The 20,097-nt window shown below is 44.8% G+C and overlaps 1 protein-coding gene across 5 annotated transcripts in view; it reads right to left on the minus strand.

The window, feature by feature from the left end:
• Positions 1–4,983: 4,983 nt before the first annotated feature.
• BRINP2 (BMP/retinoic acid inducible neural specific 2) overlaps positions 4,984–20,097 on the minus strand; it is a 160,054-nt gene continuing 144,940 nt past the window's right edge. For all 5 annotated transcript variants that reach the window (XM_033915286.1, XM_033915289.1, XM_033915285.1 and 2 more), the window contains 3 exons: positions 15,667–15,903; positions 11,150–11,372; positions 4,984–6,265 (listed from right to left, as the gene is read on the minus strand). In XM_033915286.1, coding sequence (XP_033771177.1) covers positions 5,149–6,265; positions 11,150–11,372; positions 15,667–15,903 — 1,577 coding nt within the window. In that variant the 3' untranslated portion in view covers positions 4,984–5,148. The remainder of the gene's footprint in view (positions 6,266–11,149; positions 11,373–15,666; positions 15,904–20,097) is intronic.

The following is a 20,097-nucleotide window of genomic DNA, read 5'->3' on the forward strand; positions in this document are numbered from 1 at the left end:
CCATCTAGCATCTTTTCCTCTCTCCATCCTCTCCACTTTCATCCAGCATATGCTCCCCTCTCTCCACTTCCATTGAGCCTGCTCCCCTCTTTTTCTCCTTCCCACTTCCATCCAGCATCTTCTCCCCTCACTTTTCTCCCTTCCCCACTTCCATCCAGCATCTGCTCTTCCCTCTCCCCTCTCTAATAACATCTGTCTGCCCCTTCTCTCTCTCCATCCACCCCACTTCCATCAGCATCTGCCCCCTCCCTCTTCCTCCAGCCCAATTCCATTCAGTATCTTTTCCCTTCTGTGTTTCTCTCCCTCTCCCTGTACCCCAATTCCATCAGCATCTGCCTCCCCTCTCTCCCCCTCTCCCCCACTTCCATCTCCCTCCACCACCCTTTCATACCAGTATCCTCCTCTCTTTTTTCTTCCTCCACACCAGTGTCATCAGTATTCTGCCCCCTCACCTACTCACCACTGCTGTATGCTTCTTGAACCAGCATCAGCAGATGTAAACTTAAATGCAGCCATCACGGGACCTTCCTGGACCACCTTGCAGCTACCGCCTCTGCTCTGGAACAAGGAAGTGACGTTGGAAGGGGTGGACCAGCAGCCTCGGGAAGGTGCAGGAAGGTCCCGCGATGGCTGAACATACAGTTTACTGCTGCTGCTGCTGGTTTGGGAAAGCAGCAGAGGCAGAATAGGGTGGGAGGCCGGACACGGTGTGCCGGCTGCCTTCCCCCTTAGAGTATGCACTAGGGGTGAACCACCCTCCCTTGTTACACCGCTGATTATATCCCTTCCCATATTAAGTCCCTTCTCCAGGGTATTCTCCTATGGCAGAATATTTCTAATTTTTCTCCGTCTCCTGCACCCCCTTTTTGTTCACCTGCTCTCTACCTTCTAGAGTTCTTTCTTCCCATCCCTCAGCCTTCCCTATGCTTTCCCCCTAACTCCCAGCAAAACCCCCTGTTTTGTCCACCTTCAAGGTATCTTACCACTCTCTCAAGAAAACCCCACCTTACTTTTCCCTGCCCCAGTCCCCATAGTACAGGCACTCCATTCATCTTTTGCCAGCCCTCCCCCTCCTATTGTGTACACATCCCCCATCCATCTTTTTCTGGCCCTCGCTCCATCCCATGAGACACATATTACCCACCTTTCTCCAACCTCCATGATATACACACACTATCTACCTCTCTCCAGCCCATATACTTTTCTTCACCCCAAATGGCACAGACTACCTCATCCAACATGCATCAGCTCCCACCTCCATGGTGTACAGAATCCCACGCACCTTCCTGAAAATCTCCATGCCATTCCCATGGCATACTCACACCTCATCCACCTTTTCCCAGTACCTGCACATACCATCCATCTTTACTACAGTTCCCTCCATCCACTTTTTTCTACGCTCCCCCCTCCCTACACACACTATCCATCCTTTTTCTAGTCTACCATGCCTCACCCTCATGCTCCAGCTACATTTTTTCCAGGCTTTCCAGGTTCTCCCTCCCTCCCACCATATCACTCTAGTTCAGCAAGAGGAGGAGCTGCACATCAAGATTCTTTCTACTATACCAAGGGCATGGTGGTAGGGGTGGTCTGCTCCAGGTACAATGAGTTGGAGCATGTGGAGTGATCATGGGTCTGTGTCCACATGTGTGCAGTCATTTACTCTGCTGGTTCCCGCTCCTTCTGATGTCAATTTCCTGTTCCGGGGTGAGGGACTAGCAGAGCCGGAGGCTGCATGCATGTGGACTGTGACCCCATGACCACTGCATGCACCCCACTACTGCCTGGAGAAGATGGTTGCTCCATCCCAGATAGCCAGCAAGCCACGTATGCCACTACTGGGCCTGATTCTTCGTTTGAGCCATGAGGGCCTCTGCACAGCTGCACAGCATCAAGGTACCACTGTGGACCAAATTGGCAGAGAAGGAGGAAGTAGCTACAGTAGATGTGTGACTGGGCAGCTCCTCTTGCTGCACTGGAACAGTAAATATGCTGGGAGGGAAGCAAGCAGGCAGACTGCAGTAAAGTGAACCTCTATGCTGCTCTGCAGTGCAGAAGTAGACAGCAAAGAATTCTGTGTTTAGGGTTACCAGATTTTATGATTGTAAAATCTGGACCCATGGCCTGGCCCCCAGGCCCCCTCCTCTTCTACCCAGCCCCCCTGTTCTGCCCAAGTCACACCCTGTTCTGCCCCAACCCTACCCATACAAACTGCATAATTTATATTTTATTGTTAATCGCTTAGTATGTAATAAGCGATTCATCAAACTTGATTAAACTTGAAACTTGAACTTGAACTCTTCTCGTGTTCGAAGCCTCATTGGGAGGGCATCAGTACATGTACAGATGTGACACGATGACATCACACGCATGCACGTAACATTACCATCCTAAGCCAGAAGCTTTTCAAAACCCAGACAAAGTGCCGGGTTTTGAAAAGCCTTCCGGACACCTGGATAGTCCTCTAAAAAGAGGACATGTCTGGTTAAATCCGGACGTCTGGTAACCCTTTCTGTGCGGGAAAGGCAGAATTCTGTGCAGTCTGTGGAGGAGGGGAATCCTGTGCACATTCTGCATTGCACAGTAGTGCAGAATTCTCCCAGGAGTAGTGGGATCCTTAGCACTGAGTTCAATAGGTATAATCAGGGACTACACCTACCTGCCTGGCCAAAAAGCCTCTCTGTTTATCCAGAGCCAGAGGACATAAATAGAAAAATCAGATAACTTTACCAAGACCTAATCATTACGGTGGTGATTCGCAGGCCCTAATGCTGGAATTTTTATTTTCTTCCTCTTGAACATTCCATGCACCAGTGTGTTCCCATCAGAGATTATGATGGCTCTATCCCCTTATCAAAGCTCTTTCTTTGTCAACAGCTTTCAAAGTACAGCTCCAGGACAGCAGTAAGTCATTGATCCAGGCCAGGGCTATTACTTTTACCTCTTACCCTGTCGACTTTTGTTACTTGCTTTTCCCCAAGAAACAGAACTACAGCAAGTATGTCGTAAAGCATTTTGATCAAAACATAAAGAAAAGCAACGCAGAAAAAGCAAAAATGGGCAACCCTAGTCTACCCCAGAAACTGGAAATGTGGTATATTCACAGCCATCCACATCCTAATTAAAAAGACTTTTAAATCAGAGTCAATAAATCAAATCAGTGCAGGACTTTCCAGAACAGGTTTAGGAAGCCTTCGGCTAGTGGAAACCTTTTCTATCTCCAATTCAAGTAGTCTTCGCTAATTTTTAAGTTGGGGCCACTTTGGTTTCAAAAGAGCTGAAGCCAGCTGACAAATATTTTCCCATCCAGGGACTAAACTAGGGTTGTTCTTCCCTTCTGCTGCTGCTGTCTTACCTAACAAGCCCATTGTTGCACTGACCTGAGGCCTTCCTCTACAGACCCGCACTTCTATGAGGTCATATCCTGCCCCCTCTGACATGCAGCACTGGAGTGTGGGTCTGGCACCTCCCAATATCTATGTCATCCTGCCAAGCTAACTTGGCTTACTGTGTTCCACTGGTGCTTTCATCACACGGGGATATGACACCAACCAATGTGTGCCAATGACATCCATCCCCACCAATCTGCATCTCTCTTATCGCCCTTACTTGGGCTTATGCCACCATTCTCTCTCTCCAGGGGGGAGGGGGGGCAGTCTGCCATATAAGGCATTGCTTTGAGCCAGTTAACTATTAGCCCCCAAATTCTATAAATGGTGACATAAGCTGAGCACCCATTTGTGTGTACAGTTGTAGACTAGGGTCAGTTACATGTGCAACAAAATGAACTAATTGGCACTAATTAGCAGCTGTGTATATAACTGATTTACATCCCTATTCTGTATATTGACAGCCTAAGTTCTATAGCATATAACTTCAAAGGAGGTGCTAATGTGGGAGGAGCATAGGCACGTTAGGGGCGTTCTGACTATTCCTGTATGCACTTTATAGAATAGTTGCATTTATGCACCCAACTGCTGTTTTTAAGAGCTATGCCCAAGGTTTAGTTCATATCTTTAGACTTATACTAGTATTCTATAGCAGATTCAGCATTCAAGTCTATTAAAGAATACTAGTTTAGTGCCCAGCTTTTTTTGGCATCTAACTTTTAGTACCATTTATAGAATTCCCCCCTACTTCTATTCTTTGGCCGACTGACTCCTAGTGGTATGTTGGAATGCACTGCTAAGGATCAGGAGCTGCCATGTTGAAAGATGGTGGGAGGGGGTCAATGGAATGCCCAGGGAAATTCTTGGGGAGGTATTGGGAAGATGTCCAGGGAGATTGGGAGAGGGTTGGAAGGATGTCCAGAGGACACTTAGAAGGGACATGAGAGGGGACATGATCGAAACATTCAAGATAATGAAGGGAATAGACTTAGTAGATCAAGACAGGTTGTTCACCCTCTCCAAGGTAGAGAGAACGAGAGGGCACTCTCTAAAGTTAAAAGGGGATATATTCTGTACAAACATAAGGAAGTTCTTCTTCATCCAGAGTGTAGTAGAAAACTGGAACGCTCTTCTGGAGGCTGTTATAGAGGAAAACATCCTCCAGGGATTCAAGACAAAGTTAGATAAGTTCCTGCTGAACCAGAACGTACGCAGGTAAGGCTAGACTCAGTTAGGGCACTGATCTTTGACCTAAGGGCCACCGTGTGAGCGGACTGCTGGGCATGATGACTCAGCAGCAGCAATTCTTATGTTTTTATGTTCCACAAGAACTGCCATTGGCTTGCAGACCTCACAGTGAAGAATAATGTCCTATTCAAAAGCATTCTGTGGCTTAATATCCTGTCCATATAAAGATGGATTATTAATTCCACCATGATTTGAGATAGATGCTGATAGGGACAGGATCAGGCTGACAGAATTCCAATGATAAAACAGTGGGATTTAGTTGAACGATGTGTCTCTGCATCCATCCATGTGCAGTCAGTCATATTTCATATCATATTTATGAAAGAGAAATTCTCTGAGTTGTCATTGTACAGAATATTTTTATTAGAAATTGATAATTACAAAGAAAGCCTATTTTTGGCTTTTGCTTAATTTGAGATACAGAAGAAACATAGTTTTTATTTAACAAAAAACAAAAGGAATTTGCTGGAGGTGAGAAACAGACCAGGTAGAAACCCTGGGTTAGGAAAGGCTAGCTACAGAGCTTGCTTGTCTCATACTCCATATAATTTGGCAGTCTAGAGCTAAAGGCTCGCAGAGAGGCCTGGATTCTTCCCACTTCATTACTGGCCAGCTTGAGCCTGTGCCGTAGCAAACAAGTGAAAAGGTCCAACCGGATTTTGCCAGGTGACAAGCTATTTACCCGATCCCTGATCTCCAAGAGTTGCAACAGAATAGAATCCTGGGAGCCCTGGATGTATGGGAAGTCAAGTTGAAGGATGAGGTCCCGGATTGCATCAGAGTCAAAAGGAATGCTGTAGCCAAAGACCTGAAGGTTATTGATCTTCATATAGCCCAGGTTTCGAGATGGATCCACCAGCTCTAGTGGTTCATAATACATGGTCTCATTGGTGCTCTCATCTGTCACCATGACGCGGCTCCTTAGGTAAACATGAACAGTCTCAAAAAAAGACTTCCATTTGTTTCCAAGGGTTAGTGTCCAGTTTTGACATTGTGGTGACGTATCTGCTTTGGTCCTTTCCCAGTCGGGGTAGCCACTTTCGCCAACTGGCATGAACCAACTCTCTGAGTGGCTGCCTCCAAAAGGATTGACATAGATAGCCATTAGAGGCTCAAGGGTACTGTTCTTAGTGAGACAGACCTGAAGGGAGAGACCCAGCATGATGTGCAAGAGACCTGGCTTGTATTTGTTGCTTTTGAGTGTCAGCAACATGCGCTTGCGCCAGGAAGGATCAAACCAGCTGCCCAGCTGCATGTCATTGCTAATGAAGATGGCACGAACTTCAATGCGGTTGTCCTGCTTCTGGAGCAAGTACTTAAGTTCCAGATCCTGCAAATCCATTTCCAGTCCCATGTACTGCTCCAGGGAATCAGTCACCTCAGGGCGACACTGTCCTTGGGAGGTGACCAAGTAGCTCAGGTTGCAACTTCCGCATCGGCTGCTATTGTCCATAGCACAGGTGGCACAAGCTGACCCTTCCCCCAAAACACAAGGAATAGTCCCCTGGCACAAAACATGCTCATAAGGACACATGCATCTGTGACTGTGTTCCAGAAATGTTCCTGAGAAGCTGCTTTCACTGCAGTACAGAAGCGACTGAATTCGGCTCCACCAATACGATAAGGATCTAGATAGAAGAAAACAAAGAGTTCAAGTGTTTTTGCAGAAATGTCTGTTCCAGACCTCTTAAAATCCATGAACACAAGGTTTATACACAACGTATCATCTTGCCTATTTTTTTTTAGCTCCATCACATCCTCTTTTCGTTATACTATCTATGAAATAAATATTCCACGCCACACTGTGGGCTTCATTTTCAAAAGAGAAAAACGTCCCAAAAATGGCATTTGGAGGCATTGTTTTACTAAAACGTCCAAATTACTATTTTCAAAACACATTTTTAGATGGTGTTCTGTGCTGTTTGTCAGCAGTGCATATAAATCTCAAGGGGGAGTGTATTGGGCAGAATTAGGTCGGACTTAAGATTTGGATGATGTTCTGCAATAATGGAAAGTGATGAAAACACCCAGGGCGAAACTTACCCCCCCCTCTTCTACTAAACCGTGCTAGCGTTTTTTAGCGCAGAGAGCCGCGCTGAATGGCCCATGCTGCTCCCGACGCTCAGCGCGGTTTCATAGAAGAGGGGGTTAGATGTTTGAGGCTAGACCTGTATCAATAACGAATAAGTACCATAAAGTTGTCCAAACTCACCAGAACGCTGCTGGAGGCATGAAGACATGGCCCCCCCTTACTCTCCCAATGGTCACTGACCCTCTTCCACCCCTCAAGGATGTGAATGAAATAGTACATACCAGATTGTATGACAGCTTCAGATATTATGGCCAGTCCTCTTAGAGCAGCAAGCAGATCTCTGGAGTAGTCTAATGGTCAGTGCAGTGGATTATAGAGAAGGGGATTCAGGCCCATATTTCACTCTAACTAGTACACGGGTGGTAGAAAGTATCAACCCTCCCAAACTCCCCCAAAACCTAATGTAGTGACATAAAGGTGACATCCATTGGCATAGCGAGAGTGAGAGGCATCTGGGCCAGTAGTGCCCCTTCCCCGTCCTTTGCCTTCCACCCCATCTGCTCTTTCCCCATCCCCTCCTGCCACACATGCATGCCTCTTCCCTTCCCCGTACCTCTTTAACATTCCCGGCGCAAGCAGCAACCCCAACCTGCTGCTCACACCAGCGTCGGCTCTTCCTCTGACATCACTTCCTAGGTGCATGGACCAGGAAGTGACATCAGAGGAAGAGCTGCGAGTAGCAGGTTGGGGTCGCTGCTCACACTGCGAACATTAAAGAGTATGAGGGAAAGGAAGGGGCGGGGCAGAGAGGAGGACAGGTGCCGGTGCCTGGGGAAGCATATGGGCTATTGGGGTGGCATATAGATGGGTATAGTAGGATTTGAGTGAGTTTTGGAGGGGATTATAGTGAGATGTATACCTGGGACCTTTTATGTAAAGTTCACTGCAGTGCCCCCTAAAGTGTTCCACTGCTCTGCTGGGATGTCTGTGCGAATCGATTCACTGATTCGAATCAGGTGAATCGATTCGAATCAATTCACTTTAAAAAAAAATTGCCTCCTGATTCGATGACCGACCCTTCCCCCCCGTGCCTTCCTAAAGCAGGAGCGGTAGCGCTGCCTCTTGCTGGCCATCCGCTGCCGCTCCTGCTTGAGGGGGGAGGGTCAGCTGGAAAGGCCTGAATGTTCCCCCCGCTTCCCCGCTCTTAACTTAAGCTAATACGGCAGCCTGCTGGTTTGCTTGTGCTGTAGTGATCCTTGCAGCTGCTGTTGTCCTCAGTGGCACGTTCTCTCTGCTATGGTCCCGCCCCTCCTCTGACGTCAGGGTCAGAATCGCAGCAGAGGAAATATGCCGCTGAGGATGACGGCAGCTGCAGGGATCGCTATAGCACTGGCTGCCTTATTAGCTTAAGGTAAAAGCGAAAAAGCTGGAGGCACATGCAGGCTTGCGGGGGGGGGGGGGGACATGCAGACCTTCGCGGGAGGAGCAGGCCTTTGTGATGGGGAGACAGGCTATCACGAGGAGGGGGGCAGTATAACACATTTGCTATACTCGTATGTTGAAGATTGAGAGATGCCTGCCAGACCTGTGCAGAGGAAGGAGGAGGAAGGGGTAAGAGAGGGGAGGGCAGGGGAGATGCCAGACCTAGGGTGAAGTGAAGGAAAGAGAGAGACCAAACCAAAAAAGGGGGAGGAAAGCAGAGGAGAGGTACTGGACTAATGGAGAGAGGGAGAGAGAAATGCAAGACCACAAGGGGAAATGTACAAGAGGGACAGATACTGCTTGGTGCAGGATGGCAGGAGAGATAGTAGGATAAAGCCTGTACCTGGGGAAGGGGATACAGGAGGTAAGGAAGAGAGAAAGAAGACATGAAACAGAGATAAGATGCTGGGCATGGAAGGAGCATAGGAACAGGGACACAAGGGGGACACTACTAGAGAGGGGAATAGGGACAGGGACATAGAAGAGAGATGCTGGATGAAAGGGTAGTTGAGAAAAGGAGCGATGGTGGATCTGTGGATGGTTGGGTCCATCGCTGCAGCTGCGGGGGGATGGAGATGAAAAAAGGAAAGATGCCAGACCTCTGGGGGAGGAAAGGGAAACAGAAGGGGGAAGACAGAGATGGAAGATGGATGGTTAGCATGGAGAAAGAAGAAAGAAGGAGAGCTGATCAGAAGACAACCAGAGCCTGGTACCAACATGATTTGAAAAATGACCGGACAACAAAAGGTATGAAAAATATTTTATTTTCTGTTTTGTGATTACAATATGTCAGATTTGAAACGTGTATCCTGCCAGAGCTGGTGTTAGACCGCAAACGTGAGCTAGGATTTAACAGAGAGAGGAAAAGTATTTTTTGTTTGTTTATTTTGTTTATACCACAGGACCAGTGTGGGTAGAAGAGAGCAAAGGGGGGTGAAGAGGCTATAAAATAAACCCACCAGGATGTTTGAAAAAAACACCCAATTGGGAAGGAAAATCGAATCAAAAAATCAATTCAATAGGCTGAATCGAATCAAAATTCTTTTTCTGAATTGGGCAGCCCTAATGCTCACATTTAGGCTGACCAGGTTTATGCTAATACTTTATAAGTGAACCTGGGTACCTATTATAGAACAGGCACTTCCCATGCAGCACTGGAGCACCTACAAAGGGGGCTGCTCAGATGTAGAATTGCCCTCGTAGAATTTGTCTTATTTCGAGATTGATTAGTTGGGTAGAAAAGAAAAGCAGAGCCAAATTTGAGTACAGATCTATGACATTGAGGATTAGTGGCGTAGAAAGGGGGGGGGGGAGCGTTTGTCCTGACTGCAGTCTTGCTGAGGGCGCGGCAACTCTCCTCCTTTTCACTCCCTCTGCTCCTCTCATTGCCCCATGCGCGCGCCCCTTTCCTTCGCCCCGTACCTTTTTTTACTTCCCCGGCGCAAGGTTACTGCCCACATTGCAATCTGCGCTCTCTCTGACGCCACTTCCGGGACCTGCAACATCAAAGGATGAGCCAGCACTGAGGTGGGCACATTGCTTGTGCTGGAGAAGTTAAAAAGGCACGGGGAACGGGAAGGAGGGCACGTGTGTGGTGGGGGCAGGGGGAGGGACGCCACTGCCCCCGGATGCCTATCACCCTTACTACGCCACTGTTTAGGATAGCTCTTGAACAAAGGTAGCACTGTCCAATAAAGTCACCTTTACTTTCCGTCTCTCTTTCAGGCCAATGACCTTTCCCTTTGCAGTCATTAATTTTAAAGACAGAGGCTATGTTGAGAAAACACAAGTACCTGCAAAGGTTGCAAGTGCTTTGTATCTGGGTGCAACTGTAATTCAGGTCAAGAAAAAAAAAAAATAGAAAACTCATTGGAAATGGCTAAAATACACTGGTTGGAGAAGCCTGCATGCACTTTTAGCTGGACTGAACAAGGCAATTTTCAGACGAGCCAATTTATCATGATAAATGGCTCTGAATATTGTCCTCCCTATATGTACTCTCTCTGCAAAGAGTAACCCAGGCATCTAATTTAATTTTGGCTGCCTATGAAATAGGATCTAGTGATTGTACAGCCACATGACAAGAGCATATGGGGATCGCTCCTGCCCATGCCAGCTCCAATCTCAAAATGGCTACTACCACGCTTAACAGCAGTCTTGAGAGAATGCTGCTGAAGGTTGTGGCTGCCATTTTTGACAGCAGAGACGGCACAAACATGAGTAACTGGGGATTGCCATTAGACCACTACCAATTGTAAGTAGGCTCAGGTGAGCCTATGGGTGGGTCTGGTGAGGGGGAAGGGAGTGAGAGATACCACTGTTCAAGACTGAGGGTGGGGAGCTGTGCCACTGATTCAGGGATGTCCTGGCCAGTTTCTGATTCAGCTTTAGTTTCCTCTGAAACCGAGCACCAAATTTCAGCGGTAGATTTGGTGTCTGGCATCCTCGATACCACTCTACATTTGGATGCCCAAATATTAGTAGACATTTGGGCAACCCCATTTACATCTGCCACAGATCTGGTATAAATGGGGATGTCCATATGTATAAATGGGGTTGCCCACCTAAATGTGTGCCCCACCTATGGCTGTCCATGCTCTACCTGCCTTATAAATTCATGTTATGCTATTTGAGCAATTAATGACATTGTTATGTTATGCTCACTAAACATAACATAACCAATCTTATATCCCACCGAATCCTCACTAGGCAGAGTTCTAGGCAGGTTAAAATCTGCATATTGCTGTGTAGGGTAATACATAGAATCATACATTCTACCTAGAATTATACAAGCTACATGGAATTGTACATTCAATGTGAAATAAGATCTCTAAAGCGGCGTTCTACTATCATTATGCATGTAAATGTACACAAAAGAGCCTAAATATAAGTATTCTGTATATTTAGGTACATAATTGGTGTGTAGCTGTAAGTGATTTGTTATATAATTCCCCTTCATACATGGAGCTTTAGCAGTAGAATTTTATGGGTTCCATACCTTTCCCTGGGCAATTTGAAGCGAGGCTGCCGATGGCAGTGTTTGCTAAGGTTAAAGAGTCTTCGAACAATCCTCTGTGTCTTTTTGAGGAGCATCCCTAGGCTGGTGCCCAACTGCTCATAGCGGTGCAGGAGCCGGGCATCCATCGCCCAGAGCTGAGAGATGGCCGTGGTGTTCAGGAAGCGGTCTCTGGGCAGCCTCTTCAGAAATGAGTGCAGTTCCTCTGCAGAAACACAATAGGCAGAGAGGTTCAAACTGTGACATGGGATTCCCTTTCTCATGTGGAAGAAAACTAAAGAAAGGAAGCGGGAAAGCAAGTCAACAATCAGTTATTTTTCCATTTCATGTCTTATTCTTTCTAGGGTTACGATATTTGTGAAGACAAAAAAGAGGCCACATGACCCCTCCCATACTCTACCTATAGTCCCCCACCTTTCACCCATTTCCTTGGTCCCCACTTCCCATCCTCTGTACCCTTTTGGTGCCTCTCTCTCTCCCTCCAACATTCCTTCCCCACGAGTGCTTCTCACTCTCTCTCCTGTGGGTGCTTGTTTCTTTCTCTTTCCCCCCATAGGTGCCCCACTTTCTCTCTCCCTCTCTCCGTGCTGTTTCTCCAGTCCCTCTGCATGCTGTTTCTTCAGCCCTCCCTTCCTCCCTCCCTCCATCTGTTTCTCCAGCTCCCTCACCTCTCCTTCCCTCCTCTCCCTCCTTTGACCCCCGATGCTGCTTCCCCTCACAACCTCTTTCTCCAGCTCTCAACTCCCCCACCTACCTCCTCCCTAGTCACTGTAATTCAATCTTCGGACAGCTTGCATGAGCCATGAGGTGAGCCTGCTGCTGTCAGCCTGCCCCGGAAGCTACCTCTCTGCAGTGACTTCCTATTCCTGTGTAGGCGAGACCTGCAGAAAGGTGGCTTACAGAGCAAGCCGGCAGCAGCAGTAGGCTCATCTCGTTGTTGCTGTCAGCTGCCCATAGACTGAATTACAGCAGCCAGGGAGGAGGTAGAGGGGATAGTTGGGAGAGACGGCTAAACCCAGACCCCATTAAAAAAAAAAAACATCCGGACACGTGGACAATCTTTTGAAAAGAGAACATGTCCAGGTTTTCCCAAATGTATGGTAACCCAGATTCTTTTTACATAAGAGTGGTGGGTAGAAAGTCATCTACAAATGACTGCCCACTTGTCTCTACTAGTGCTTCTCAATCCTCTCTTGGAACAATCTTCCCAGTCAGGTTTTTAGGATCACCACAATAAATACGCATGAGGCAGACTTGTAAACAGAGGATCTCTGCTATAAGCAAATTTATTTCATACATATTTATTCTGGTAGTCCTGAAAACCTGACTGGTAATCCTGAAAACCAGACACATCCTCTTTCTGAAGGCTCTGTCGGGCATCTGGGTAGCTTTTTTATTTTACTACTTTTATCCAGGGAAATCTGGATATCTAGTAACCTACTCTTGAACCCTGGCTTGCCCTTCGCCAGGGTCCTGCAGGACCTCTGTCACACCTGGTGGCCAATCAGAGCCCCCACCTGCATCAGTGTACCTATCGGGACCCGCTCTGGCCAGGCCCCAGCCCCAGACCAACAGTCTTCTGGACTCCAGTTTCCATCCATTCATGCATAATATTAAGCTATCTTCAGCAAATGATTTAGCACAGCATTTTGATTCAAAAATTTAAAACTTAAGAATAACAGTACGACAAATGACATATATGAACATCAAATAGTTAACATACAAGGAAATGAAATACCAGCGGATATGATTTGGAGTTCCTTTTAAGATTTAGAATGGAATAATTATATCAAATTATATAACAAGTACACTAAATCATACTGCGTTTTGGACTCCTGTCCCCAGAAATTATGAAAGCAGCTCCATTAGATTTTAAACTAACTTTGCTGAATTATTTGACCGATAATTTAAAAAATGGAAAATTCCTTACTAATAATGGTCACATTATAATAACCCCAATTCCAAAAAACTATAAAGAATCATCAGCATTAGTAACTAACTATAGACCAGTAGCATCCATTCCATTTTTTGTAAAAATCATGGAAGGATTGGTACATACCCAAATGATGGAATATCTTGATCAGTTCTCTCTTTTACATGAAACTCAATCTGGTTTTAGACCTTTGTTTAGCACTGAGACAGTATTTGCGGCCATTTTGGATAATTTACATTTTTTGTTTAGTAGGGGCTTTAATGCTTTGATTATGCAATTTGATATGAGTTCTGCCTTTGACTTAGTGGACCATGGGAAATTGTTACAATGCTTAGACGCAATTGGTATCAGAGGAGAGGTGTTAGACTGGTTTTGAGGTTTCCTTATGTCCCGCACTTATCAATTATGATCTCTCTGATACCTGGAGTAATCCACCTGGCATTCCGCAGGGGTCACCATTATCCCCATTGCTTTTCAATATTTACATGTCATCATTAGGTGCAAAATTGACCCAGCTGGGGATAAAATTATTTAGTTACGCAGATGACTTTACGATCATTATCCCATTCGCTACCTCTCTCTCTGAAGTTATTGATAAGGCAACAGAAGTACTAAATTTGATGGAGCAGTGGATAACTGAATTTAGACTGAAGTTTCATTCAGAAAAAACAAAATTTTTTTGTAGTTTCATCAAACCCGCTTGATACTAAAAACTGTGCATCAATAAACTTAGTTATCCTATTCAATCTACTATGAAGGTTTTGGGTGTAATACTGGACCAGGGCCTAACCATGAAGGACCAGGTGGACTCTTTGGAAGCTTCGGTCCATTAGAGCATATATTGATGTTTCATCATTTTGAATTTTGGTACAATCCCTTATACTGAGTCAACTTGATTACTGTAATATTCCCTATTTGGCAATTTTCCAGAAGAATATGCAGCGATTACAATTGGTGCAAAATGTGGCGGTCAGGCTAATTTTTGGGTTGAATAAGTTCGATCATGTAACACCTTCCTACCGACTTCTGCATTGGTTGCCGATGGAGGTGCGTGTGAAGTTTAAATTTGGATGTTTTTGCTTTAAGGTACTATTCGGTTTAGCCCCTAAATATATAACTGACCTTTTCTATTTCTCAACCAATAGACATAAGAGAAGCTCACACTTGAATTTTGTTTCTCCACTGGTTAGAGGATGTAAATTTAAAAGACATCATCAACATCTTTTCTCATATCAAGCAGCATTATGGGATAAAGATCTGGAACAATTGCTTATGCTTACTACTTATGGGGAATTTAGGAAATACCTAAAAACATATCTGTTCCTGAAGTACTTAGGTAGCTGATTTGTACAATCTTATTCCACAATAACTGATCTCTAGAGCTGCTAGTTACTAGCTTTTAACTTTGTTAGTTCTACTCAATTTTTAGCATTTTTAATCATTGTAAACCGCATAGAACTTCACGGTCCAGTGGTATATAAACTGTTATTATTATTATCCAGCTGGAGACCATTCACATTTTTACCATTGTTGGCGGTGGTCCGGGAGTTCTCTCTGTTCTTCCCGGCCCCCTCCTAATCTTTGCTAGAATGAACACACCTATCCTCCCTTTCCCTGGTGGCTAGCATGCAGAATTAACATGTGCTGTAGCAGCCAGGAGAGAGATCATCTGATCTGCCTGCCCTTTGCTACCGTGGTCTTTCCATCCTGAAGTAGCAGCCCCACTCATGAGCCATGGAAGGACCATAGGAAAGCCTTCAGCCAGACCCCAGGTTGTTGTTTTTTTTTTTTTTTAACTTATTACAGAAGGATGGGGGAGTCATGCTAAATGGAAGGATGGAATAGAAAAAGGGGACCCTGAATGGAAAAACGATAGAGTGGGGACATTGGATGAAAGGATAGGGAGAGAGAAGATATGCTGGATAAAAAGATGAGGGGAGGGAAAGGAGATGCGAAAAAAGAAAAATGGGGAGAGAAAATGGTGACATACTGAATAGTAAAGGGGTAGAGAGAAGATGCTGGAGGGAAGGATGGGTAGAGAGGGGAGGCATTGATGGAAGGATGGGGGAGGGAACATGCTAAATGGAAGGATAAAGAGAGAAAAAAGGGGACTTGTTGAATGGAAAAGGAATAGAAAGATGTTGTAAGGAAGAGTGGGTAGAGACAGAGGGGAGACGCTGGATGGAAATGAAGAGAGACCCGTGCGCAGATGCCTTCCCGATACTGTCCTGAGGTGGAAGCTTTTCAAAACCCGAACAAAAGGTTGGGCTTTGAAAAGCCGTCCAGGCGCCCAGACATGTCCTCTAAAAAGAGGACATGTCTGGGTAAATCCGGATGTCTGGTAACCCTAGACATTCTTGAGCTCGTATATATAATTTCTTTCCAACATTCTACTGGGCTGGAAAGAGTGAAAATGAAACTAGAGAGACCTAAGTTTATATCTCTGTTATTAACTTGGATAGCATGATAACTCTGAGCATCTTAACTATTAATGTTACATGTAGGAGGGAGAAAGCAGCAGTTAGAATCTGAACAGAGATGGCTTTCGTTCTGGATGCAACCTTACCAGATTCCTCAAATTCCTTGTATTGAGTGGCCCAGGCATCCCTGATTTTCAGCAGACTCTCTTCCATAGAGTGAATGTCGGCATCTGGACAATTGCATTCTGGGAAACTGGGGCTGCACTGGCACCAGCAATCCTGCTCTCGGCAGACCAGCTCGCCTTCTAAGCTGCAGGTGATGTAACTCAGCGCAGCCTGCACAAAACGCTCACGCAGGTAATCAGGCAGCAGAACCTGCAAGCCTAGGGTAAAAAAACATTACATCAATCAATACTTAGCAAACTGGCAACGAGCAGAGCCAATTCCTTTTTTCCAGTGGCGTACCTAGCATATGTTAAGATATCATAAGATAAACACTTTCAATAATAAGTATGGTACTGTCCAGTGATATAAAACTAGTGCAGCATAGGTCAGCTCAATCAAAAATTGAAGGAAAAAAAACTCAGAACGGGCCCTCCCACCTCACCAAAACGGCTCAAAGAGGTGGTCGAGCAGTTACCTCACTGGCAAAAAACCTTTATTATATGTTAAAGCCTTGTGCTGTACTGTATTATGCCAAATGAAAGTTTAAACGATAGAGGAAATATTTCCACTTATCTTCACTGATCGGTACCTAGCATATGTGACACCCAGGGCCCATCATTTTTTGGCACCTCCCCCCCATCTGTACGAAAAACATGATTTTTAGTAACAAGCCACATGTCACATGAATACCTAGGAAAAGGTAGCATCTTACATACTGCAGTGAGCAATACAACATCAATACACCGATTGTAAAACTAAACAAGCCAGACTAGTACAGATCAATCCTACAACGTTAATCCTAACAGAAAACCATGTCTTTCGAACACACAGAACACAGAAAACACCTTCGCCTAGTATGGAATATGTCATCACAAACTAACCCCTCCCTCTTTTACAAAACTGTAGTGTGGATTTTAGCCACGGTGGTAATAGCTCTGATGGATGCGTCCAACTATCGCCCATAATCCGTCCACTGGAAATATATATCAAGCCAGAGCAAGAACTGTTATTTACATGATACAATGTCCATGCCCTTGTATTTGTGTGGGACGGACGACTCGTCCTGTGAATATTAGAGTTAATGAGCCTAAATCGAGGGTACACACAGGCAGTGAATCAGCTCCACTGGTCTGTCATTGGACCCTTTGTAAACATACTTTATTAGATCTTAGATGGAGAATCATTGATATTGTGCAGGTAGAGTGGGAGGGTGGTAACACTGAACGCACTTTAAATCTTAAAGAATTACGGTGGATGCACGAATTAAATATGATGTTCCCCGACGGGTTGAATGAAACCAATGACTGGATAATATCAGCTGTCTAATTTTTCTGGTGGGCGGGCATAATATATAACTTTAACTCAGTCCAGTCTTTGATTGGCGCTTGAGCCCTCACGTGATAAGGGGGTTCTTTTCTTTAAGTTTGCTCAGTACGCCGCGGCCATGTTAGAAACACCAGCATGTTATTTGTAAGCTACAAGCTGTTTGCCTGAACTATTCTGGTAAGATTAATCTTAGCTTTTATGTTGTTTAGATGGTTTAGCGTAGTGAAGAACTAATGCTAGCTTTCTATATATTTTTTTCATAGTCGTCACACTATCCCCGACCCTGATGAAGAACGAAATGAGAATGAGGCAGTAACTGTTCAAAAATCAATCAAATGAATCAAAGAGCTAAGTTCACATTTACATATTTATTTATTTATTGAAAGAAAATTTATTAAATATAAGCATAGGCACTTTAAGAAAATTTGACAACAATAATTAATTACACCGATTTAAATAATTCTGGTGAGGAGAACCACCACACAAGATGTGGGGATCTGAGGGACTTCGGTGTATATACAAAAGAGTATGTTTGAAGAATGAGCACTTGAAGAAGTATTATTGACATTAATGCATTAGACACAGGTGCCAGTATTGTTCTTGGTGCTCAAGTTGAGCACGGAGACCTGGAATTCTGTAACAATGTGTGCAACTTTTCTGAATGCCCCTGACATGGCCATGTCCCCTTTTGAGTTGTGTACGATGTGATTTTTGAAAGCCTTGAGTTATAAAATAGGATGCACCTTGACACATGTGCAAATCCTAATTGTTGCTAAGTAACTTTAATAATTAGTTGGTAGTGGCAAATTTATTGCTTGTTAATGGCTCATTAATTAAGTTACATGTGCATCTTGAGATGGCCTGCAAATTCAGGTGCCCAAATCTGGGCACCATAAGTGTAATCTGGGGGTTAATGCATTACTAATGTGATTAACATGCTATGATTTTAACATCTCCCCTTTATCTCTCTTCCTCACTGCTCATCCATCCAGCATTGTCCTGACTTTCTCTTCCCTACCTTCACCACCATGCTGCACTTCCCTATCTTACTTGCCTTATCTCCTCCCTCCCTCTCATTCACTGACTTCTTGGTCACTGGTTGCTTCTTAGGGTCTGCAGAGTGGCTGCATCAGCAAACAGACGACAAACACAGCGACAATGCTTTTATGTGTGCCACCACTGACTCTGCCAGTCTTGGAAACAGGAACTTTCTGGGACTGGCAAAAGCCAGCGGCAGCAAATACTAAAATAAAATAAACTACACTAAACCTTAGGTTTGTATACCGCATCATCTCTACATTCGCAAAGCTCGACACGGTTAACAGGAGTTAGGGTAGAAAGGAACTCCAGAGGAAGGAAGGATGAAGAAGAAATTTAGAGGACTAGAATAATCAGAGAGGGAGGAAGAGTTACATTTTTGAGAATAGCCAGGTTTTCAGATGTTTACGGAAGAGTTGGAGGGAGCTCAGATTCCTAATAGGGGAGGTAAGGTTGTTCCAGAGCTCAGTGATTCTAAAAGGGAGGGAGGAACCTAGTTTTCCTACAAGGGAGATGCCTTTTAGAGAGGGAAAGGAGAGTTTCAGTTTTTAGGTGGATCTGGTGGAATTGGGGTTAGAGGAATTCCAAGAAAGAGGAATAAAGTGGGGGGAGGATGCAAGGTAGTGTCCTCGCACCTGTCTTCTGTTTGCTGCTGTTACTGTTGTAGCCACCTTTCAGACTGAAAGTGATCAAGTTAAGTCAGTGAGCAAGAGGTAGGGTTACCAGACGTCTGGGAAAACCTGGACATGGCCTCCTTTCAGAGGGCTATCCGGGTGTCTGGATGGACTTTTCAAAACCCAGCAGTTGTCCGGGTTTTGGAAAGCTATGGGCCTGTGTGAAGGGTCTTTGAGCATGCACAGATTACGTCGCACCTGTCTGCGCATGCTTGGAAGCCTCTAGACATGGCACGGAGGTCAGGAATAATGAAATGAAGCTTTAGGGGGCGGGGCTTGGGGGAAGAATGGGGTGGGACTGAAGGTGAAATGGGGCGGGGCTTGCAGCAGACCAAAAGAGGAATGGGGAAAGGCCAGGGCACAATGGGGCGGGGCCAGGGATCTGGGATTTTGCCTAGCAAGAGGGAGGGGGAGAGGAAGGCAAGAAAACTGGGAAAATGTAAGAGGGGAAGAGAAAGAGAGACAAGGACGATGCTAGATGGTGAGGGGAAAGGGAAAAAGATAAAAAAAGATTGATTAAGGGGACAGGGGAGAGAGCAAAGGTCCTCGATAGCTTGGGGAGGGGGAGAAAAATAGAGGCATTTGTCAGTACTTTGTTGCAAACGGGTAGTATGCAAAAGCCTAAGAATACTGTAATTATTTTAAGCAAACAGGAATGGCAGTGAAAGGCTGACACTATTTGAAAGAGATAAATAAACATGACACACTCTCTATTTTGTGTGTGTTAAGGCTGCACATAGATTAAACAATTTTAACCTCTCATGTAGTCTCAGTGTATCAGAAAATAAAACTGGTTTATGTGATTAATCTTGATATTAAAATTTGTAATCACAATTCATCATGCAATTAACATTTTTAATCGATGAGCTGCTAACAACCTGATTTAAAAAGTGTTTAGTTCTATAAGATAGCATTGTTTTTATAATGCAAAACTCTGCTATACAGGAGGTAATAGGTAGGACAAGGTTGTTATGGTGACTTCTGTCATCTTAAGCAGTATATGAAGGAATTTCCATCAGTTCTTAATGAGATAAAGTGTGTTTCTCCGGTGGGAAAACAGGCCCATGTTTTAGTCTCATAAGTAACTGCTCGATCAATGAAGCATAAAACTCTCTTGATACATAATTTGATTGTTGATTATCATTTGGACATCCTATGCATTACCAGCATTTGAAGATTAGATTCCAATATTATTTAATGAATGTTGTTTCCCTGGTTATGCCTGGAAAATGCAAATGAGGAAAGATTAAAAAAGGTGGTTTGGGTAATTTATTGGAAATCTTTCAAGATCGGTCTTTTAAATGTTCCATCAGGCTCACAGTTTGAGATGCTTGCAATTATTTTTTCTATATTTATTCTATATTTAGTATACAG

The sequence above is a fragment of the Geotrypetes seraphini genome, chromosome 12 (genome assembly GCF_902459505.1).
Source record: "Geotrypetes seraphini chromosome 12, aGeoSer1.1, whole genome shotgun sequence".
NCBI lineage: Eukaryota > Metazoa > Chordata > Amphibia > Gymnophiona > Dermophiidae > Geotrypetes > Geotrypetes seraphini.